The sequence below is a fragment of the Chlamydotis macqueenii genome, chromosome 4 (genome assembly GCF_036417535.1).
Source record: "Chlamydotis macqueenii isolate bChlMac1 chromosome 4, bChlMac1.mat, whole genome shotgun sequence".
Classification (NCBI taxonomy): domain Eukaryota; kingdom Metazoa; phylum Chordata; class Aves; order Otidiformes; family Otididae; genus Chlamydotis; species Chlamydotis macqueenii.
In genome coordinates, this window is record NC_141559.1 from 70,427,227 (window position 1) to 70,451,614 (window position 24,388).

At 37.2% G+C, this 24,388-nt stretch overlaps 1 protein-coding gene across 6 annotated transcripts; it reads left to right on the plus strand.

Moving 5' to 3' along the window:
- Positions 1–56: 56 nt before the first annotated feature.
- ZBTB49 (zinc finger and BTB domain containing 49) lies at positions 57–20,435 on the plus strand. 6 transcript variants are annotated; one of them, XM_086747338.1, is made up of 9 exons: positions 66–126; positions 862–959; positions 1,762–1,874; positions 3,957–5,062; positions 12,100–12,146; positions 15,966–16,039; positions 16,794–16,876; positions 16,967–17,128; positions 19,099–20,435. In XM_086747338.1, exons 3-9 carry the CDS (start codon positions 1,804–1,806, stop codon positions 19,770–19,772), a joined length of 2,217 nt encoding a protein of 738 aa, XP_086603464.1. In that variant the 5' UTR covers positions 66–126; positions 862–959; positions 1,762–1,803; the 3' UTR covers positions 19,773–20,435. The 6 variants fall into 6 exon arrangements, with proteins under 6 accessions (XP_086603461.1, XP_086603464.1, XP_086603465.1 ...); XM_086747336.1 differs by lacking the exon at positions 66–126 and adding an exon at positions 135–648 and having other exon boundaries at positions 733–959; positions 1,701–1,874; XM_086747337.1 differs by lacking the exon at positions 66–126 and adding an exon at positions 136–648 and having other exon boundaries at positions 733–959.
- The last annotated feature ends 3,953 nt before the right edge of the window (positions 20,436–24,388 follow it).

The window sequence follows — 24,388 nt, forward strand, 5'->3', positions numbered from 1 at the left end:
CCGCCTCCCGCCTCGCAGCGGAAGCGGAAGGAGCGGCAGCGGAAGCGACGGGCTGAGGTTGATGGTGGTGTCGGGGCTGCCGCCGGGCGGTCGTGCGGGGATGGAGCTGGGAGGCGGCCAGAGCCGGTAAGCGCCGGGCTGAGCAGGGCCGGCTCCTTCCCCTCGGCTGCTCCTTCCGCCTTTGCCAGGCCGCGCCGCGTTCCGCGCGCTGAGGGCGGCCGTGTTCGTGTTCTCCCGCCGCGGCGGTTGGCGCTCGGCCTGCCGTCAGCCCCGTCCCCCTGCGACAGCGGCTGCTCGGACCCTGCTACGGGTCCCCCCGCCCGCCCTGCTCCGCTTGCGACGTCTCCACGCCTTCCCCCGCTGCGGCCTTGTCGCCCGTTCTCGGTGCAGAGCCCGCCCTCCCCTCAGTGTCCGGTCTTCTGAGGCAAACCCTTCCTCCATCCCCCCGTCTCCGTGCTACACCTCGAGCCTGAGCTTTAGCTAGGCACGGCTGAGGGGAACCCGAAGTATAAATAGCGACTGTGTTGGCTGGGACTGCTCTTATTGGGGAGCAGCTCCACGGTTCTGCCTTTTCCGTTGGGAGACAGGCACCCGATGGCTCAGGGAGTCTGAACTGGCAGGTTGTTACAATACTTGCAAGATGCTGTGGTGGGAGATCATAGAATCATAGAATGGTTAGGGTTGGAAGGGACCTTCAAAGGTCATCTAGTCCAACCCCCCTGCAAGGAGCAGGGACGAGATGTACACAAAGAGAGCCGTTATCTGGCAAACAGATGTGGTTTCTCTATTTTAAAGCCTGGTAAAATTATGATCATAAATATAAACAAAAGTATAATATAATAGCCCACCGTAATACAACAGGAGGCAGTGAATCGCAGAGTAAATTAAAATGTGGAGCCTTCAGCGTTCATGAGAGTTGAGAATGGAGACAACCACTTTCTTCTCATGTGTAATCCAAGGTGATTTTTCTGCTTCATTCATTACTTAGAAAGCTAGATGTCTCACTTGTTCTAATAGTTAGAATTTTCCTTTCATATTTACAAGTGAACAGGGGAGGAGTTTTGTCTCTTTTCCAGAAAAAGGAAGTACAGAATTGAATGTGAACATTTTGTGCCTTCAATCTGTTCAAATAAGTGATTTTTAAAGGAGACTTCAGGTTGTGTTAAAAAAAAAAAAAGTATTATACTAACTTATCTAATGAATCAGATCCACGTGGGAAATGTGCTTAGCTACACAGGAACAAATATGGCATAAAAATTCTACTACAATGTTCTCCCTTTCCAGTTCAGAGTATGAAGACACTGAGATTCTCCTCTGCAGATGCTATTGATTTTGTAGTTGTGATATGTTTTTACTTTAAAATCTACTTATTGTCAAAGTTGTTTAAAATGCTTTTTTTTTGTGGTTATGGAGTTCAGTTTATTGGCAGCGCCGTTAGCACGTTTTTGCAGAGGACCTTTGTTGTAAGCTAAAGTTCATTAAAATCACCGTTTCGTGTATATATTGCTGTATTTCTACTAATGAGCAATACTGTGACTCATCTTTAATCAGAAAAATGTCATTAGAGCTCACATTGCAGGTCTAAACTGAAATCTGTTTCCTTTGGGAGCTAAAACAAATTGTAAAACTGTTCTTCATATTCTAAATTAATCTTGCAACTTAATATTTAAAATTCATCTTAGTGTTTTATTTTATTGTAGGTAACTTAAGTGATTTTCTAGCATGGACACTGTTGCTAGCCATAGTTGTCATCTTCTCCAGCAGCTACATGAACAGCGCATTCAGGGTCTTCTCTGTGACTGCATGCTGGTGGTAAAAGGTGTCTGCTTCAAAGCACACAAAAACGTATTAGCTGCTTTCAGTCAATATTTCAGGTATGTGATAGAAAATTATTCTTTTTAAAAAGTGAACTAAATGCTGTTGGTTGAGGTTTTCTCTGAGAGGGGCATTTTTTTTTCTGGTAGTTGCAGACTATGTCACTGTTGGAGTGTAAGGTAAAAAGTTAAATTGTTTGTGCAGAGACAAATCCATATCAAGTATTTAATCCAATTAAAAACTGTGGCCATCCTAATTTATTTTATAGATATACATAGTTAACTACTACACTGTTTGAGTTTGTCATTTTCTTAATCCTTATTTGCTTACGCTGCCTCATATAATGGATTCTGGCATGGACCTGCATTCATTATTTCAGTATGAAAAGATAACTATTTACAAGGAGCATGTTAGGGTACGTGAACAAAGACAGATAAGGAATGTAATTGATAAAACAATTCACATTCTCCATTTCTGATGACAGTAATTTTTTCATCAAGTATATATTCAAAATAAAATGGGACTATATAGGTTATTGTTGAATCTGTATTTAGAACACATTCTCAGAGAGACAACATTGCATTTTAAACTATACAGGTGGCCCATGAAGCCACATTACTGGTTTCTTTCCCCTCTGTATAGCCCTCATTGACCTCCAAATTTTGGGGGATACCGAATCTCCCAAATTAGTTGTTTTACATTAGTTATGAGTAAGCTGTTACATCTGGCAGTTTTTAGACCGATCTTGTTGAAACATCTCTAAAGCTTGACTACCAACTTTTATGTAAGAATTTTTTTTTTGTTATGACCAGGGAAAAAAGACGATGGGTTATTTTTCCTTTTTCTCTTCTCTGATGATGAAGTGAAATTATGCCTAAAGACTGAATTTTTAAATTAGTTAAAAAGAACTAGGTGCTCGACTCTTATTAAAATTCAATAGGATATAAGTGACTAATTAATTTAGACTCTCGACCCAGATCTGTTCATTATAGTTATTGTTTTATTTAGGTAGTATTGGTTAGGTTTATGAAAAAATTTGGACTTAGGCACTGGCTTTAGAGTAGCCACTGCATTTCTTAAGTTTAAGCCTAGACTCTTATTTGCTTAAGATTCAGAAATCATTGATATTGTGCCCACCTTTAATTTGAGAGTTAACCAACAGAGAGGAATCATAAAGTTCAGGGCATTTCCTAGTGTAGGAAAATAGCTGCATAGGAGTGACCTGACCTCATTTACATATCATCTTTTACTTTGAGAGTATCAGGTTACAGACTGGGGGTTTTAATGGAAGGGTGTGAAGTTCCCGACTGAGACAGAGTATGAACCCAATTAATCTAGGGCTGGTTATGCATGTGAAGAGCTACAGCTCTGATGCTAAGAATACTTTACATCAAGAGGTCTTGTAAATTCAGATGCTTTAAGGATTCAGTGACAATTCAGTGGGTACTGGTTGGACTGCTGCTCTAGGCTTATGTACCTGTACTCTTCGTTCTTCTTTTACATGGTTCCAATCCAGTACCAGTAAAAAGGTACTTTTTTTTTATATGAGAGAATAGATTGAAAATAAAGCCATCCTCTTGTTTACTATTACCATCCTCTCATCTATGTGTGGAGAAAGAAATAATAAGAACTTTAATAAGATTTACTGATAAAGTCTGATGGACAAGCTCAATTGCCAGAATAGAATAGTTAGACAGTGTCTATCTTCTCCTTTTTACTAGAAAATTTCTCATGTCCTGTTTTATTTGCCATGATGGAAGGAGACACACCATTTTGAGTCTGACTTTTGCAAATAGCCCATAAATGCACCACTGCACCTAATATGTAAAGAAGGTTGGAAAGGAAACCACAAGTATAGGGTGTGATTTCAGAAAATTAAAAAATGGAAAATTGAAGTTACATAAAGGATTGTTTGTTTTGTTTTATACTTTAAGTGTACTAGTGTAGGACTAATATGTAAGACAAGTAATTGAGCAGTTTTGAGACATTCATCTGCAAAAACACAGCAATCTAGATGAGAGCACATGGTCTAAATTGTTGTTTCATACCACGCAATCTGTCTGAGGTGTATGTTTATTTTTTTATAAAAGTGTTTATGAATTATTTGTGTTTGTGTTTGAATGTTTGCTTTATTTTATCAGGACCCTTTTCCAGAATTCTTCAGGCCAGAAGAATGATGTCTTTCACTTGGACATTAAAAATGTAGGTGGCATAGGCCAGATCTTGGACTTCATGTACACCTCTCACCTGGATCTTAGCCAGGACAATGTACAAGCCATGTTGGATATCGCGCAGTGTCTCCAAGTGCAAAATGTGCTGAACATTTGCCACACCTTTTTAAAATCTTCTACAGCTGTAGAGCAAACAGCCAGTATGCCTTGTAATAGCGTATTTTCACTGCAGAATACTTTGACTGCGGATACTAGCTGTGCCAGTGACAGTTACGGAACAAACCTATTGCATGAATGCTCATCTGACACGCAAGCTAATAAAGTCTTGGCTGACCACCATTCTCATGCATCGCAATCTGTTAATCTTCACGCACCCACAGGTGATGTACAGAAGCAACCACAGGACTCCTTAGATGGCAACTGCACAGAGCTTCCATTTAAACAACCAAATTACTATTATAAGCTACGCAACTTTTACAGTAAACAGTTCTATAAGCAAAATGCTTGCTCTAATCATGACAGAGTAGCAGAACAGTCCTTTTCTTACAACACGTCTACAGAACTAAACACACTAGAGAATAATTCTTGTACTGTCAATCACACTGAGTGTATTCTGGAAACCTCTGATCATTTACCATCAAACTTTCTGGTTCAGTCCGTGAATGAAGCTGCTCCAGACCAAGATACAGAAAGCCTGCTTATGCAGCCCACCAAGCAGATGCGGCTGAAAAAGGCAATACATCTCAAAAAGTTAAATTTTCTGAGATCTCAGAAATCTGCAGAGCAGCCACCTGAGCCTAAAAGAGATGACAGCAGAATAACAGGAGTAATTGAACCTGTAAATGGAAGTACTATGGACATGACAAATGTTAGAGTTACTGATGAAAAAGAAGCTGAAGATTTAGTGAATTCTGAGAATTTTGAACAAACTGTTGAAATTGAAAAATCTCAAGGTCCTTTGGAACAAGAAGGGCAATCACAGACTCTTCAGTCACAGAAGCAATATACTTGTGAATTATGTGGGAAGGCTTTCAAACATCCAAGCAACTTGGAGCTCCATAAAAGGTCTCATACAGGTACAATTATGAATAACTTGGTCTGCAGACCAGATTTTTCAATTAAAGAGGATGTCTTGCAGTATCTCTTGATTCAGAGATGCTGGTACTTTCCAAAGGCTGTGGTTTTGTTTTTTTAAAAAATAAATAATCATACAGGAATAAAGACTGTAACACTGAGTTTAGCTGAGAGTTGTAATAAAAATTTCTCCTTCATATTTGTTTTTTTTTTAGGATTCTTTTTCAAATAACATTGTGTGATGTTTCAATTAAAATTTTATTTTTGTCTTGTATTTAGAATAGGCATTTCTAGTCAGTTTGTTAGATGGCCCAGAAGTCTGAGTCAGGTAACAATGAAAAGTGTAAATGGACAGAAGATACAACAAGTGTCTGACAACCTCGGTTCTCTCTGATCATACATTCGTTGTAAGATACAAGTGATTAGGGCTTGGTCATCATTTCTTTTTAACCTGTAGAAATATGCTCTATAATTAGTATATACATTTTTCCTAATGTATGAAGAACTTTCATGGCTTTTACCTAGAGGGTAATACTCTTGCAGACAAGTAGGCTACAGAATAAATAAGAATTTTGAATTAATTTACTTTTTTTTAAAAAACTCACAGGTAATATTATTTTTAAATCTAGCATAGATTTATTTCTAAATGTCTTTTTATTGTAGTAAAAACCAAGACCTAGTCTAACTTTAAGTTAACTAATTAGTCTGTTCAATTTAACCAGCATGTTCTATTACAACCTTAGATGTGTTTTTTTAAAAGGGTTTTTAAGAATTACCATAGCTAGTCAAGTAACACCATTGATTCCAAGTTCTTCAGATGGCATTATTCATGATTAAACTATTGAATATTTTTTACCTTTCTTTTTCCCTATATTAAATATACAAATACACCTCTCTCAATCTTGTCAAATAAACATCACTTTGCAAATGAGCATACATGTATTGGTACTTTGACAGTAAGTATGAATCCCTCTTCGCGGACATTAATGTCTTTTATTAATTGATTCTTAGTATTAAGAATTTATTTTTCCATGTTATTAGTAGAAAAATCTTTCTAGAACCTGAAAATATGAACATTTTGCATTAGCTTCCTGAAGTTTTCACTTGCTATCATTGACTACTTCTGTATATTCACATTACTAACACTATTATTTCCTTTTTAATTTGGTCTCCTGTGAAAGAGTTGCATATGTCTCTTACCTAGATCCTCTCTTTGCCTTGTATTTTTTTGAATCTGTTACCCAATTTGAGCTGACATCATCAGGTATGTTTTGATATCTTAGAAATTTCAGGAAAATAGGTGATCAGAGAGAAGATAGAGCATCTGTAGAAGTCCCAACTGAGGGAGACACTCTGAAGGCAATAACATGTGAGTTTGTGCTAAAGAATCTATGTGAGAGAGAGACCCCAACTGTGAGAAACCTGTTAGAATTTGCCCTGCCTTAGATGTCTCAATCATGGGAAGAAATCTGAGTTTTGTGAGTTCTGGTGTCCATTAAACTACTTGGTTTTTTTTAAGAGTGTGTGCCCAAGTGATAGTCAATTATTGAGTGTTTCTGAGTCTGCTACACCATTTAAAACATGAGGTTCAAAGTTTAGTTTACTTCTTCTAATGTATTGCAACTTAAAGATCAGGAGAGTGGACTGGATACTAAGATTTATAAAAGAAAGAGACTAAAGCCCACAATACGAATGTTTTAGAAATTATATTTTTTTTTTTCTTTAGACACAGCATAGCCAGCAAATGCTTACAAGTGTAGGAAATGGAAAAAGAGGAAAAAGGTTGCAGTAGCTTTGCAAGGTTATTTATGTGTGTTGCAGTTAATTTCTTTGTTCTTATTTGAGGTCTATGAAAATACACATGCTTCCACTCCGCTTAAGCTCTGGTAGATTGTTTCACATTCCACAAGACTGCCTGATATGAACTAGCTTTGTACATTGTGTAAGAAAAGTGATCCTAGCCTTGGTTTTGTTGTTGTTGCTCTCCTTCTGTACTAGTCTGAGTATGCAGTGGATTCAGGAATTCCAGACTGTTTTCATACACTATGTTCTTCCAACAGTTTTCAAAAAATTCCAGGGTTGACTGTTACTTAATGTGGCATTAATGTTCTTCTATAGATGTGCTAAACTGACAAAGTTGAAGAGCATAAGTTTAACAAATAATCAGCACATCAAAGAGGAATGGAAAGCCAAAGAAGGATGGAAAAACTGAGGCAAGAATATGACTAGATATGCCTGTTTGCTTGCCTGTTATTTTTGGGTCAGGTTAATTTGTTTTTACATATCCAACTAGTGCAAAAAGAGTACTTGGAAAATTGCAGTGGATAGTGAGTAGGATGTTAATATTGGAAGGATCTGAAGCTAAAGGTACAGGGCACATCTGTATCATTAATATTGGGTACACTGGTAGTTAAATAAAGTAAGTGTATGCTAAAAGCCATTTCCATTCATCTGCCACTGCAGAAAGCATAGAAAATTACTAGCTAATCAATTTTATTAAAAAAAAATTCATTTTCTAGAACTGAGCAAAAGGGGTTAGCAAGCATTTAAGTATTACAGTGCTTACAGAAAGTCCTCCAAATCTGGCTTTGCTGAAGACATGAAGGAAGCATGTTACTAAAATGGGCCTTTCACATTGGCAGGCCGGTTTTTAACCCATGAATGACCACTGTTTCAACACAACTGCTGTGGTGGCCTGGTTGTCAAGAAAAACCACACATTAAATTCTCTGTCCCTAAACACTAGGAACTACTAAAGAATTTACAGGTTAACATGGTTCCACTGATGAGTTCTCTATATGAAGGATAGGCATGCTGTGTTCAACACAAGTCACTATATTGGGTTGTCTAGCTGTTTTAATTGTATTGCTAGTGGGTATTTAAAGGAATCTCTAAATAGAACTTACTGCGTTGACCTTAAGATTGATTTTGACGTGACTGAATGTTATAATTTGGTTTTTATTAGATTGACCTGTCTGAAAAAAACCAAAGCAAGTATATCTCTTATACAGTCCTTACCTGTCCAGGAACATCCAGTGTTTTGGTTTTTTGAAAAAAAAAAAAAAAAAAAATACTTTCAGGAAACATCTTAAAAAAAAAAAACAAAAAAAAAAACCCAAAAAAACCCAAACCAAAACGAAAAAACCCCAAACAAACAAACAAAAAAAAAAAAAAAAAACAACAAAACAAACCAGGCCAGCCTTGTGGAAAGAACTGTTGGCAGGATAGAATACAACAGGGCAGTTACACTGTCATGTAATGCACTGTTGATCCTCAGCTTTTTCATTCTGAGCTTTGCTTAAGCAAGTTGCCAGCATTGCATGCCTTAGTGGGTCCTGCTCCTCACCTTTGTGATCTCTTCAGGACCACTGCTTCTGCCTTCATGCCTTTCTCCTCTGGAGCTGACGCATCACTGCTGTGATCCCACCGCTGTGTAGTTTACCTTCATCTCTTCTTACAGAGTGTTGAACAAGAAAGATGCAACAGAAGATAGTAAGCACAAGGCAGTCCAAGGGTTCAAAAGTAATGTTCCCTGGATGTTTAAGCATTGTCTTAATTGTAGTTCAGTTACTACTTTTTTCCAAATTTTCTCTGTTGCTGTTGATCCAGCTGTAGTTTTTAAGAACAGTAGTATTCTCAGATAAGGTTTTTTGTTTGGAATTTAATGACAGTCATAGAATCATAGAACAGTTTAGATTAGAATAGACCTCTGGAGATCATCTAGTCCAATCATCCGCTCAAGGTAGGTAAAATTAGATTGGACTGTTTTGCTGATGACCTTGTGTAGTTGAATTTTGGATATCTTGAAGGACAGAGATTCCACAACCTCTCCAGGCAACCAGTTCCAGTGTTTGACCACCCTCATGGGGTAGAAGATTCTTCTCCTGTATCTCATTGGAATTTCTCATGATCTAGCTTGTATCTGTCGCCTCTTGTCCTATCACTGTGTACCTTCAAGAACAACCTTGTTGCATCTGTCTTCCCATTTACATTCCCATGTAAACAGCAGTAAGATTTCCTGTTTTCTTTCTCTTCTTAAGCCTCCAGAAATAGTCTCACCAGTGATAGGCAGAGAAGAATTATCTTCAGCTTAGTAGCTGCACTATTACTAGTATGCCCTAGGAAGCAATTAGCCTCACATTACCTGAGGGATGCTACAACACTGAGTAATTTAGTATTTCTGCTAGAGTTCATTCCTGGAATAGGCTACTTGATATGCCTGGTGGAGTTTTATGCATGTGCAGAATTGTTCTCCAAAAACTGCTTTGATGTTTCTTTTCAAACAAAGCTTTTTTTGTTGTTTGTTTTTTTTTTTCTTTATCATGGCGAAGAAAACTCCAACTCTTTGTACATCAGTACAGTTATAATGAGGCATGCATCTTACAACAACAGTTTTGAGAAAATTGAGATTTGAGCCTCCAGTTCCCTCCCTGCCCTTCTAGCTATTTCAGGGTGGAGTTCTGTTCAGTCTTTGTGTCAACAGTAACTTTTTTTTTTTTAGTGTAGGTAATTTCTGCAGAAATTGCTGCTAGTGTTTTTTTTATCCTCCATTTCAAATTACCTTGATGCTTTTACAGTTGTCAGAAGCCTTCCCAGCTGCCAGAGATCTGGCTCCCTCTTGGTTTCATTTATATCTGTGTTGTCAGTACCAGAATTTTTCGTGTTTTGCAAATTTAGAGCCATAATGAAATCAATCCTCAGTGCTCTTTATAGTTGAGTTACTGGTTTCTTAATTTTTATTTTTAATTGAGCAAAAGCCATAAGATCTCCAGAAAAAGTAGATGTAGCCTCAAGCTGTCAGACTAACTGTAAGATTGCTGTCTGTGAAGCCACATAACTATGTATGTTTACTCTGCATTTAGTCCTTGATTTTGAAATATATTGAAAGGATATCACCTGTATTTGGCAGCAGGGAAGGAAAATGAAACCTCAACACCTGGATATCGTAGATGTTGCTTGTAACACTTCCAAGGATGGAGGAAGAATACTGATGTAGAGAATAGTTACAATCATGGAATAGTTTGGGTTGGAAGGGACCTTTAAAGGTCATCTAGTCCAACCTCCATGGACTCCAGCCTCCATGGTTGGAGTCCAACCATCTCCAACCAGATCAGGTTGATCAGAGCCTCATCCAGCCTGGCCTTGAGTGTTTCCAGGCATGGGACATCAACTACCTCTCTGGGCAACCTATGCCAGTTTTCCACCACCCTCACTGTAAAAAAAAAATTCCTAATATCTAATCTGAATCTACCTCCCTCTATTTTAAAACCATTGCCCCTTGTCCTGTTGCAACAGGTGCTGCTGAAGAGTTTCTCCCCATCTTTCCTGTAGGCCCCCTTTAGGTACTGGAAGGCCACAATAAGGTCTCCCTGAAGCCTCCTCTTCTCCAGGCTGAACAGCCCCAACTCTCTCAGCCTGTCCTCCAGCCCTCTCATCATTCTCATGGCCCTCCTCTGGACTCACTCCAACAAGTCCATGTCCTTCTTATGTTGAGGGCTCCAGAACTGGACGCAGTACTCCAGGTGGGGTCTCACGAGAGCAGAGTACAGGAGGAGAATCACCTCCCTCGACCTGCTGGCCATGCTCCTTTTTATGCAGGCCAGAATGTGGTTGGCTTTCTGGGCTGTGGGCATGCAGTGTTGGCTCATGTGGAGCTTCTCATCCACCTACATACCCAAGTCCTTCTCCTCAGGGCTGCTCTCAATCCATTCTCTGCCCAGCCTGTATTTGTGCTTGGGATTGTCCCGACCCATGTGCAGGACCTTGTACTTGACCTTGTTGAACCTCATGAGGTTTGCATCAGCCCACTTCTCCAGCCTGTCAGGGTCCCTTTGAATGGCATCCCTTCCCTCCAGCGTGTTGACTGCACCACACAGCTTGGTGGAAGAGAAGGCTACAAATAGCCAAGAGGTATTCTGTAGAAAAGTAAATAAATGTCTTTGGACAGATTTTGAATCAGCACCAAGATGAAACACAATGTAAGATCTTTTCCTTCTGGAAATATCTGCATTCAAAATCACAAGGATTTATGCTAATTTTGTTTTTCTGCACCTGTGGGCTAGATTATGTATATACTTTTAATGTACAGTTAGAGTCATGGAAATATCTTTAGAAGTCTGACAGTCATTGAATTCAGTGATATTTGAGCATTATTATTGTTTTAAAAATGCTAGAAGATGCTCAGAGATTTTTATCAACAGTGTACAGACCAGGAAACCAAGAACTAAGTGAAGAAAAAAAAATACCTTTATGAAATACTGTAGAGGAGAAGTAGTGGTTAGAAAAAGATATGTCTCACATTGCAGCTAGAGAATTGAAGTATTATGCAGTCACATTCTAGACTGAGAGTCAAGGTATTTTGAACAGCTAAAGTGGGCTAGACTAGTTTTTTACTGGAGTTGCTCGTATGTTTTTGGAGATCCAAGAATACAAGTCTTATATGTATAAATTCAGAATTTTGGAGCAAACTACTTGAGTTAATTATCAGATACTCGTATATAGAATGAACATTTGAGGGCAAATATTTATTTGCTGGAAGTGAATAGCTATCTTCTGATCAGAGATGTGTGGTACATATTGAACAGAAACAGAACCCTTCCAAATTAGCTTCTCTGCATTCCTTACTCTGTTTAAGAGTGGGCCTTTGTGTGTACAAGTGGAAAAACTGATGCACTTTCCACAGCTTTTGTTGTTGTTGGACCTTCTAATCTATTCTGTGCTTCCTGGAGGTATGGTAACCCTTTGATGTAGGAAAAAAAGTATTTAAAAAAAAAATTACAAAACACTCCCATTCATATCAAAACTCTTCTACCTACTTGTTTTGAAAGATAAATTCTGTTTCTGAGCAAGTCTGCCTTACAAGCTTAATGGTAAATGCTGTACTTCCCTCTTGAATTTCCTCTTAAATATACAGGTAAGTGTCCTTTGGGGGATATTTTTCCTCTTACGTTACATGTTTTAAAAGGAAGCGTACCCATTTAAAATATTTGCATTTCATTGCAACTATTAGAAGTTCTATTTTCTGTTTCTTCTCCTTTTAGGTGAGAAACCTTTTGAGTGTAACATTTGTGGGAAACACTTCTCACAGGTGGGAATATTTTATATTATGGCATTTACATTTGAAAATGAAATGCATCTATGTGTTGGTTGTAAAAATAAACTTGGTTTTAAGTCTACAGATTAGATACTTTTTGTTTAAAGACAGATTTTACTTTAGGGATAAAATATTAAAATGTCTTATTTGAAAATAATATGTTAAATGTTTTAGATTTTTGATATGTTTTGTACCTTTGAGTCTGTCTGCTCTCAGTAGATGTGTCATGTATTTTACCTTCAAATGAATGTTTAACTATACAGAGCCACAACTATATTTGAAATGCAGAGGACGTTCATTCTCAAACTGTGCTTTTGCCTTCTGCTGAGGGATATGTCGTGAATAGCATTTTTAAGTGTCTGAAAAAAATACATGTTAGAGTTGTGTATAATGTTGTATTCCCAGTACAGTTTCATCTTCCTAAATGGCATAAATTATTAAGCAGAATTTTTTGAGTCAGCTTCCTTCAGTGAAGAACAGCACAGTCTATCTGAAGTGACAAAACTCAGCTATTATTTAAAAAAATACTTGTGAAATTCCTTACTTACATACAGGGCCTAAGCTTTAGCTATCTTAATTTGCCCTTCAATGTTTGCTTCCCATTCTGGGTACAATTAATTTGTATTTCTACAAATTTGGTGTCTGGTTTGTCTTATGTTTCCAAACATCTCTTCTCTTTGTTGGAATATGTGCACCTAAGAACAGGAGCCAATAGGTGCATAATTTTATACTAAGATTAAACAATAATTATCGTTGAAAAACTTTAATCCTTAAATCACAAGAAAGACCAAAGTTATGTGGTCTTTGTCTATCCATCCACCAGTGCTTGCGCTTCTCTTGCTCCAGTTTTGCAGTCCACTGGTGGGACTTCTTTGACCCATGAATGGGATGCAGTTGCATCCTCCATTCTGTCACTAACTATGAATATAACACTGCATCCAGTGAGCAGTACTGTTTCATCATGCATATCAAGCCATTTCAGCAAAACTTGATCTGCTTGTTAGGCAAAGAAAGTGCATTTTCATTCATTTTGATGGTTGAACTTCTGGTTATTAAAAGAAAAAAATGGATATTTCTAAATTCCATTAGAAGTACTTTTGACAAATACAGTGGTATTCTGTACCATTACTGTGGGGGAAGAAGGAATAAAAAAGCTTCACATGCTCGGAGTGTATGACAGGTATGACAGCCTCCACATGCAGTGTGCATTGCTCGTCTCTAATAAAAACAAACAGACAAAAAACCCCAACAAAACTGGAAGTTTCTGCCTTTTAATTAAACAATCTTAAGCAGCTTCCCTCTTCTCCTCTTCCCTCCCTGTTACCTCACTTTCCAGAAGGTATAGGTAGGTACCTATTGATGGACAATACTTACATGTCTGGAATATGAGCCATAGCATTCAGCTTCTGTGCTGCAGTTCTTTCTCTGGTCATGAAAAGGAACTTGCATACTTCTGAGGTATTTGCTTTTGATTCGTGCAACTAAGACTCCACCTACCAGAAAGTAAGATGCAAGGATAATTACTGTCTACTTTTTGCTTAAAAGACCATCTCCAATATCATTCTTAATCTTCTCAGTCTGCAGGCACAGAAATAGTAACACTTTTTATTCAGCCCTTCATGTTCTGTGCTTTTGAGACTCTGCAGTTGTTGTGCCCAGTAGTATGTCTGCTCCTGCTGAAGGTAACTGATGTTCCGTGTGTGGAATGTGAAACAGAAAATGAAAAAAGCAGCAAAAGTTAACACAGGAACTAATAGTCTGGAACAAATAATCATAAATGTCTTTGATTTTTGGAGAAAAAAAAAGTTTGTTTTGTACTTCTAGGCCTGCATCCTCCCTTACTACTAGTACGCAGCCTGTTGCTATGTCGTCCTTCTCTGGTTGGTGATTCAGAATAACGCGTTATACCTCCTGACTACCTCCTTCTGCAGAGCTTCTTTTGGGGGACCTTATGTGTTAGTTCCTTCACTTTAAAAGCATGCAAGTTACAACTGGATTAAGTCTAGCATATCTCTCTAGTCTTCAGATTTGTGAGGACTGGTATGCAACCAGTATCAGTAAGAGGATTCTTCTGAGCATTTTTTTTCTTTCACTGACATGCTAGCAAAAGTCCTCTTATGCTTTTTCATTAGGATGGCATATTATGCCTAAACCAAGGTCGTATACCACCTTAAAAGCTTAGGAAGATGTTTTTACCATTTTTTTTTTTTGTCTCAGCACAGGTAATAACAAGCTTTTGTCCTCATTAGGAGGAAGTGACATAGGCTTGTAATAAAGAAATGGATCTACTTGCTACTCTCTGTAAAATGTTTTTATTCTGTCTAAAAATGCTTGTATGGGGACTATTTCAGAATAGTTGTTGCGTTTCAAATTCACCCTCTGTCTTTATCCAGAATAACTTTTAAATGCCTATGATACGGTTTGTTTTGTGATGTGGATAGAGCTAAAGGTTCTGACTTTTGTATGTTTCTCTCAAATGCACCTCTGCATAAAATACCTTGTCTTTGCAAAGCACAATTGCTCCATGGAGAAATCAATTTCTCCTCAGAAACAGGTGCCTAATGCCTCTCTTTGAATTAATGTTGGTATTATAAGGTTTGGCCTGAGAGAACAGTGGTTCAGTTATACTGTTGTCTGAAAAACTTCACAGGGGTTAAAGAAAGCTCTCTGAGAGTTCAAATGGTGATCCATTTAATATTTTTCTCTGTACCTGTTTGTGCATGTCTGCAGTACTTTAGTTTCTGGTATATTATAAGCTCTGATTACAGTGATTGTTCATCATGAGTAATTGAATTATCTAAATTAGTAATTATCTAAAGAAGTCGGAAGAAATTACTGACGAGTCTTATTTTTGTTATCTTACTGTGACTAAGGAGGACGTAATAATCTTTGCATCGCCAATTTTCTTTCCTGATTGAAAGGACTTAATGTGCCTTTAGTTTACGTAGATAAAATCAGGCAGTTATCCATCAAAAAGAACAGAAAGGTTACAAACTGACCGTGGAAGTATGTAAAATTTATGGAACATCTGCAGCTCTTCTATCCAGGTTAGTTGTATCTCGTGCTTTGAGAACTGGACTTTCAGTGGATTAGCCATTCAGAAGCAGCAGTGGCTTTAAAAAAATAATTTTTAAAAAGTTGGAATGAGTAAAATGGTTTTGTCTAGTCTTTATCTGGTTTGCCTGCTAGGCTAGCATGATTTTTACAGGACTGAGATGGGAAAGATATGTAATAAAAACTAGTTACCAGTAATCCCATTTGTTAATTTCTGCACTCCCTGTTCTGTTTTCTTTTGATATGAGTAAATAGGTTTGAAGCACTTACCTCTGAGTATTTTATTAATTGAAAAATGTTTACCCTGTTCTGTTCTTTTTAACCTCCTAGTAGGTGAATTCAGATATCCGGATGTAACAATATTTTATTTATAGGACAGGGAAAATGAGACTAACATGAACCATATTACTAGTAAGTTTTCTTCTTCACTGCAGTCTAGATAGTGTGATTTTAATTTATAAATGGACCTGTTTTCAACTATAGGTCTTTCTTTTTCCTTAGCATTTGATTCCAGGTGTCTTTTTTTTTTTTCTTGTTCTTGTCAATGTATAATTGCATATATAACCAATTTGATCTTGAAGTACATGGTAGTCTGTCTTTACTAGACTCAAGAATGCTTGAGTTCATATATGCTTTGTAGTCTTCACTGCCTTAGAATTAGAAATAAAAAGCCAGCCACGAAGTTCCCATCATTGTCTTTTTATCTGCATACAACAGCAGGCTAGCTGAATTTAAATGTTTAAATTACTGTCCCTTCAGGCAGGTAATCTCCAGACTCATTTACGTCGACATTCTGGTGAAAAGCCATACATTTGTGAAATCTGTGGGAAAAGGTGAGTAGAATTCTTTATCTTAGTAAAGTTAACATGATAAAATTTGTTCATGTTTTCTTTAATCTTCATGATAAACTAAGGGCCAAGAGCTAAGACAGCATGCTGCTCAATTTTATTTAAAAGACATAGAGTTTAAATCTGTACTAATGAGATTAAAATACATAAATGTTTGCAAGTGTCTTGTTGTAAATCTCAATAAAAAGATAAACATGTCACCACATATATAGTCTGTGGTCTTAATTTTTTGTATATTAATAACTTTAGTTAAGGATATACTGTTGTGTGTATTTTGAACAGTGTGAGTCACAATAAATCATGCAGTTTTGTACCTTTACCTCACTTTTTTTTTTCATTATTTGGTCATATAATTTTTGTTATATTCTATGGAAATTATGAAGTATGGAAAACTTGGTGAATTTAAGCAAAGCATTAAATATTTCTACTTTTTGCTAACAGATGACAGAAAATACACTAATTTAGGAGTAGCGTTTGTATTTAAACCAAGTAAAATGTAGAATAAATTAGTAACATTAATGGTGAAAATAGTTTTTGTTGGGTTTCTTTTCCTAGCATAAATTTAGACATGGCCAGCTTCAAAACGTTTTTCTTAAATGCATCCATTTAGCCGTGGTTTAGATTTTAATCTTTGTTCAGAACATCAGGCATTCATTTTAGTTGATTTCCACATGATACTCAGTTTAGGAGAATAAGGGGCTTATAAAGACAGTAATTTGGTTTCTGTATTCTGTTACAGGTTTGCTGCTTCTGGTGACGTTCAGCGTCATATTATTATTCATTCTGGAGAAAAGCCTCATCTCTGTGATATCTGTGGCAGAGGTATGTAATAACCAAAGTTTCTGCGTCCAAGGTTTTTTTATTAAAATGTGAGGAGTCATTTTAATCTCAGTGTCTGTCATATTTTTCCAGGATTTAGTAACTTCAGTAATTTAAAGGAGCACAAAAAGACCCATACGGCAGATAAAGTATTCACCTGTGATGAATGTGGGAAGTCATTCAACATGCAACGAAAATTAGTAAAGCACAGAATTAGGCATACTGGAGAGAGACCATACAGCTGTTCGGCATGTGGTAAGATTTACTATGCATAGATTGGTTGTGCCTTTGCTTTCTAAATGATAATTCAAAGTTCCTATGTCAGCAGAATAACAACCAAAATTATTTTAAATTGAAATATGATGTGAAAGTTTTTCCCAAAATCTTCTGTTTTGAATACTTCATAGTCTTCCATTTGGTGTATTAAACTCCTTTAGCTGTTGTGAATAAATTCAAAAGTTAATTTCAGTAGAAGAATAGAGAAAGGAAATAAGAGGAATCAACACTAATGTGTACATGTTTGCTAGAGAAGTACTTATCCTAGCTGCTTCAAAAATGGTTTTATTTTCAGTATAGTCATTTCTGATGTGAAGCTAGGTTAGGCATCACTTTTTTTCCAGTTGAATACTGTTCGGATTTAACTGCATTCAACCATAGAGTTTGATAACAGCAGCCTTTTGCTATTTTGCTTCAACCTCTGAAATAAAATCAAAACTTAATCAGTGCTTCATACCAGAGAACACTGATTTTCAAAATCTGCTAGATAGGTCGTACTTCCAGGTGGTCTGAAAATAGCTCTTTGATCAATGATTCATCCTTGTGTAATACAGTTCTCAGAAATTGCATTGTCTGTCTTTATCTTGTATGTTACCTAGCATCCTGCATACTACTTACTTTTCTGCCCTTAAGTGCTATTTTTAGTATAATTTCATTCCCATTCTGAGGAATCAGCTTTGGTTGAAGGTGGCTCCATATGATAATGTCCAACTGCAATATGTTTTATTTGTAATGTCTTGAGGCACAAGAAAAGCTAATATTTTCCAGAGGTCTTGCATCAAAGTGAGAAAATACAGACATGCAGGATATGAAAGTATAAACAAACAGTTGTGTTGCTGTCATTAAAAAAAGTTTATTTTAATCTTGTCTTGTAGTGGTCTTTTGATTACTTTTAATTTTAGCCAGGTCATCTTGTACTGAGAAGGCAAAAATTGTGCAAAGAGGGTCTGATCAAGCATTAAGAAATCATTCACATTATGCAAAAAATCCATATGTATTATTTCAGTAATTTTTAATCTTACTATAACTATTTAACGGCTTTTATGAAGAGGAGTCTGGGCAGTAGAATGAAAAGTATGATGCCAATAATTGAGACTGCAGTTTTACTGGGCTTTCAGATAGTACAGGTCATTTTATTTGGTATCTGTCCACAGAAAATAAAATAATCTTTAACCTGGGTACAGTGAGATAAAACCACAAACAGGTACCAGCTTATTTCTACTATCCTAAAGAATATGGGGTGTCTGAATCATAGCAGTTCTGGAAATTAATGCTCTCTTGTTCTTCTACACTTTGCTTCAGCCTCAGACACTTTTTTCTTTGTGATATGGTAACTGAGCTTATTTGAGCCTGTGGTTCTGAAAATAGGCAAACAGGGGACTATTTTATTGTATTCTAATATTTACAGGATTAAAAATTATACTTCTGAGACATTCTCTGGCTAGAATATGAAAAATGGACTGCTGCATTGTATTAGCTCAAAGTTAACAGAAAAGCTAACTTTGTCAGCACTATAAGAATAGTTCCTTGGTAATGAACAAACTATTACTTTCTATGATGCAAGTCTCACTGGAAGAATATATTTAGAAGTTTATCAGCATACTGGTTTTCCAGAGAGACAAACTAAATTTTTTTTTAAATATTTTTTTTTCCACCACAAATACTGATACAAACTGAGAGCACTCACAGTTTTCAAATACTAATGTATATTCCCATCTCTGGAGACAAAATCTAAAGCACTGGTGAACACATGTTAGAAAATTAGATCAAGAAGAAGAAACAAGTCATTGAGTTGTAAAAATAAATGGAATTTGTTTGAACATGTTCTAGGTCAACAAAGTACCATAGGGACATACCATACCTTATCACTTGATATTTTTCTCTAATTAAAAGACGTTTATGCACCTGTTTTGAGAACAAAATCTTAATCTGTCACTTCTGTCTTGTAGGGAAATGTTTTGCAGGCTCTGGTGACCTGCGTAGACACGTGAGGACTCATACAGGAGAAAAACCCTATACCTGTGAAACTTGTAACAAATGCTTCACTCGCTCTGCCGTACTGCGGCGGCACAAGAAAATGCATTGTAAAGCCACTGATGAAAATCCAAACACACTAGATGAGTTTACTCAAGGGATTGAAACTTCTGACCTTGACAAATCTCAGAGTTCTGACTCTTTTGGCCAAGAAATGTCTGTTACATTATTACCAGTGTCTGTTAAATTTCCCGTTAGACCAACTGCAAATTCCACTGAATTTGATAGTTCTGCGGATTCTTACTGTAAATTGCGGTCAATGATTCAACACCATGACTCGGCAAACCAACAGAAACTGAATGTGGATTCTGCTAAACTCCCAAAAGCTCAGGCACAGCAAACTCCACCACCACCACCATATGCTTACGCGGATGTAGATGTATCTTCTGCAGAAGAACCCTTACAGTCTGATAATATTCCTGTGATTCGTTCCTCTATGGTTAGCTTGGACAGTCATTGTAATGATCCACTGGGCAGTCGAACATCATCTGTTGCATACAAGAATAATGAAGGACCGTTCTTCTCCAGCATGACCCTCTGGGGTTTAGCTATGAAAACCTTGCAGAATGAAAGTGAATTAGAACAATGAAGGCTCAGGTGACTGTATTAAAACTTCTTAGAGGCATTTGATGCTAAAGTGATTGCGAATGCACTGTCACATAGAAAGAGCAGAGCTAGTTTTTAAGCCAGCTAGCTTGGATACTGGTAGAAATCGAGATATGCATGCCCAAAACCCAGTGTAGGCTGCCACTGCTTCTCAGCAAAGTTCATATCTAGTTTCGAGGACCTTTGTTGTTCTGTGATTGCACTGTCTAACTCATGTGTTGCCAGGATTTACTAAAATTTACCATTTAACTTGGTATTTTTTACCTGATAATGGAGGAAAGGATGCCCCAGTGTCTGATTTCATTATATGGGTGCAATTCCAGTATGGGTCATCAGAGTTGTGTAAGGGTGTAGATATGAAAAGAGGAAAATATTTAACAAATCCCTAGTGAACCTGAGTTTTGTAGTGGCTTTCTTACCAGTAGGATCATTGGTTTACATGACTTGAGTATTGTGATATTAAATATAAATGTTAAATACTGGACAATATTTGAGATAGTGCAAAGTAACTGTATATTTAGAAATTTTATTTTTTTACAATAAAAGCTTTTTTAGTATTTTATAAACTATTTTGCACAGCAGATTATTTGTACAATGAAGACCAAGATCAGGAAATGTGATTAAAGGGAAGTTGTTTCACATTGTATCTTAATTGCTCAGTGTGTTTTATCTTTTAATGAAAGATTTTCAATAACATAATTCCATCCCTTGCAGGTATCTACACAATGCTAATGGGGATACCACAGCAAGAACAGCTGCACTATAAAATAAGTGCAATTAATACACCGGTAGATCATCTTGCATTTCAGTGAATTAGTGTAAGACTTTGGCTAATTAATGGAATGAATAGACTCTTACAGGATAGAAACTTTGCTTAGAGGCCTTTTTCTGCTTTGGTGCTTTGAAGGGTTGTATTCATTTTCAGTATAGTTGCTGCATTTCAAACTGCTTGCTACAGTCACATGAGTTTTACCAGCCTAACTTTTTCTAACTCATCAAAAAGCTTTAGCAGTACGTTGTCAAGCTTTCTGCTAAAATATTCCTTAGATACTCTAGTTTCTGAAATGAAAATATCCTTGTACTAACCTTTTTTTTTCTGAAGTTCATTCACAGGCTGGGAAGTCTGTTTGCAGTACATACTTGTTTCCTATAGGGAGTCCCAGTGTTCACCACTAGCAAGACAGCTGTGAGTACTGGTGTTGCTAGCATTATATGATAAGACTTCAAGACTTCAGAGTTGCACTTGTATGAAAAATAGTCCAACATGTACTTGGGACTACAAAATCACATACAAACCCCAAACGTCTACTTATGTAAAAAATTTGGTTGTGAAAAGAAGCAGTTTGTAGGCTGAGAAGTAGATTTCAGTGTTTTGCAATAGCTAACAAGATCTGGTATCACCGCTATTTCAATAACACTGCAGTTCCTCTGCTGAAGATATCATGTTTGTGTAAAATTAATAGCTGGAACTACCTGAAAATTTATATGTAACGTCACATTCTCCTGGTATTAAAAAATACATTGTCACTTGTGTGCCACTAAAGCACAAAAATTTGAATCTATTAGAATTGGCTAGTTCTTGGTAGAACAAGAATTAGTCTTGCTAGAAAAGAAACATAGACCGCAGGTGACTTACATTCCACTGCTTGCATTCTGTGGAAGTTGAGAGCCTGGAGAATACAGTATTTTTCCTATTTTTAAAGTGCTTACCACTTTGCCCCCCAGGAATTCCAAACTAGCTGTTCAGTTTCTTCCTGTGTTAACACCATGCATTGCAATTTGTGGCTTCCCTTCCTTTACTTGGGCCCTGTACTTCCCTGTTTTTAACTGCTTTCAATGTACGTTGAAATCAGAAAGGTAACATTGCTGGCCAGATCATAGCACTCCTTAAAACAAAGGTGCAGAACATTACACTGTGTAGGTAAGTCTTGATAGATACAAATTTCTCTCAATTGTAATTTAATTTTATGAAAAACTTTTTTTTATTACATTAACAACCAGTTAAAACAAAAAATCCAGATGCACTGGAGAGCAAATTTGGAAATTTTTTCACCTCTCTTTTCTTGTAGTGCACATATACTGGGAAACTCTAAAACATCTGTATTTTTTCCAGCTAGTGAAGTCAAAACGAAGCTTTTGCAGTGCCTGATCTTAAAAATAGCATGTAGGCTAGCAGAACACAGTCCCATATAGGATTAAGCAGGGAACACTATGTATGTTTGAAATCTTATCTCTGCTCTCATTAATTTTCTTTTACATTATTTGCTGGTGAACACTGCAGATCTTTGTGGAAAGTGTCCACATGCTATTCAGCAATCCATGCATTACGGTTCTGTCCCTGACCATGTGTGCTCATGTCGCATTCTCACTCCACTTTCCTTGCACTAGTGGGTAAGGCAAAATGTGAGTATCTGCCAGTCACTGTCTCTGTAGCTTTCCTTTCCCCTTGTCAGAAACTGGTTTTAGATTTACTTGTCCCCAGAGAAAACAAACATCTGAATCTGTTTCCGTGAGGATTCTGTTGCTTGGATAGGACAAATCCGCAATTTGTGAACCTCCTGACTTTTTAGTTGACTCTGGTTCTGCAATGGTTTTGCTTTCTCTGGAGTATTTTGGTGGAATCAGTACAGGAAAGGTTTAAAACAGACCATGTTGCAACCTTCCTGCTCTTCTAACAAAGTATTGGAGATCTGTGTGCTTTGTTTTGGAGGAATATGTTACTGCTGAAGACTGGCCTAAGGTGAAAATGACATCTTGAGATGCTTGTAAGCATGCAGATTTAGATTGCTAATGCTTTGTGCTGAAAGGACAGGCATGTTGCAAAAAGGATCATTTCTCTTGCTTAGCAGTATTTCTTTCTGAGAGTGTTTCACACCAAAAACATGAAGGTTCTCAAACCTGCTACCAGATTGTGAATACTGTTTGCAGTCTGGGGCGTTTGGTAAAACACCATGTTGCAATGTGGCATCTTTGAGAAGGAAGTAGAGAAAACACTAGTAGGAGAAGGCAATCCATCTGAGTTTGCACAGCTGAACCTGAAAAAGCAAGGGTTGCAGCACCAGGCAGGAGCACTAAGAACAGTCATTTCTAGCTGGCTTGAAGGAAAAGCTGAGCAAGAAAGAAAATTCAAAAGATGAGCAGATAGCGTCAGATGGAAAAGAATTAATTTTTATGTATGGAGTCAGAAGTTTAGGATTAAGAAGCCCCATCCCTGCAGACACTCTGCAGTGAGAATATGACTGCCTGACTGCAAGAAGATGTATTTTCCTTTTGTGTTTCCAAAATCAAATATAGTATGTCACGTCAATTTATAATTTTTATAGTGCTTTTCTCAATTAGACCTCTGTAGAAAATTACCTAGAAAGAAGATCCTTTTCTGTATCCTAGGAATTTCTTATGCCAACCTGTAGATCCATAATGAAGAGGATGTTTGAGAAGGAGTAGCAAATATGGTCTGATAGTTTTAATGCTGCCATAAAGCTGGCACAGTTGGAAAACAGCAGCTACCCCGTGACTCTGAAGAACAGGTGGAAACCGTGACATAATTATTGAGCCAATAGCATTTCACAAGCAGCAGATGCCCAGCCATAGCTATTGCTCATAAATATCCATAGCCAGCACGCTGAAGGGTATGAATAAGCTTCAGACCATTGGCTAGTAGCAGACACTGCTGAAGTGCCATTATAATCAATGTAAATGGCATGCTATTTAAAAAAAAAAAAAAGTTAACCAACCTGGCATAGTAAAATCGAAGGACTGCTAATTGTTATTTATTAGAACAGTTCAGAGCTGCTGTTCAGTTCATCTTGCAAACTTGAATCCCTTGTTTCTAGAAGATGCAGGTAGCTGCTCAGGGCTTTGGTTGAGTTTCTTCAGTGCAGAGATATCTCTGTCATATGACTCCTGCACAATATAAAAAAAATAAATGATAGCAGTGTTTAAGCTTTTGAAGTCATTACTGTGAGTTTTTTTATTATTTAAGTACATTAAACCTATACAAAATTTAACGTGCTGTTCTTACATGGGTATGTTTTCTGTGTGTACATAGGAAAATCATACTTCATATAATTGAATCTAAATTCAAATAGCTCCCCCTCCAAAACAAAAATTCCTCTGCTTATCTTGAGACTTATGACCTAGTTTAGTTTTTTTTTTTAAACCTGGCCTACTAGGTGTTTTGCAGTTTCTTGAATTTAGAGATTGGACTTTAGAACAGAGCACTTGTGCTTTGTTTCCATGGCTTCTTCAGCAAATTCAAATAGACTTAAACTCCTGTTGATAATTTTATAGGGAAGTAATTGCTACACATGAAGTCTTCCCAAAACATCTAAGTGGCATATACAAGAGGAAGCCAAATTTAAGACAAAATCAGTGTGAAGCAAGTGGAACTGGCCCCATAGGCCATTTGCTTCTGGAATCCCCTTTTTTTCTTTCCTTTCATTGTCTTCCCCGCCGTGGGTAGCTCCATTCATACGTGGACAGCTGCATTCAATTCTTGCTGCTGACTTCATGCCACTTACCCACCCCTCATATCCAGACCAGAGGTTAACGTATTCAAGCTCGGTGAGGAAAAATGTAGAGGCATATAGGTAAACAGAG

What these genes read in the sequence shown, in the direction of transcription:
- ZBTB49 (XM_086747335.1), top strand. Translation starts at nt 1,723, where the DNA reads ATGGACACTGTTGCTAGCCATAGTTGTCATCTTCTCCAGCAGCTACAT. An exon ending in GCTTTCAGTCAATATTTCAG is followed by an intron (nt 1,875 to 3,956) that starts GTATGTGATAGA and finishes TTATTTTATCAG; the next exon opens with GACCCTTTTCCAGAATTCTT. An exon ending in CCATAAAAGGTCTCATACAG is followed by an intron (nt 5,063 to 12,099) that starts GTACAATTATGA and finishes TTCTCCTTTTAG; the next exon opens with GTGAGAAACCTTTTGAGTGT.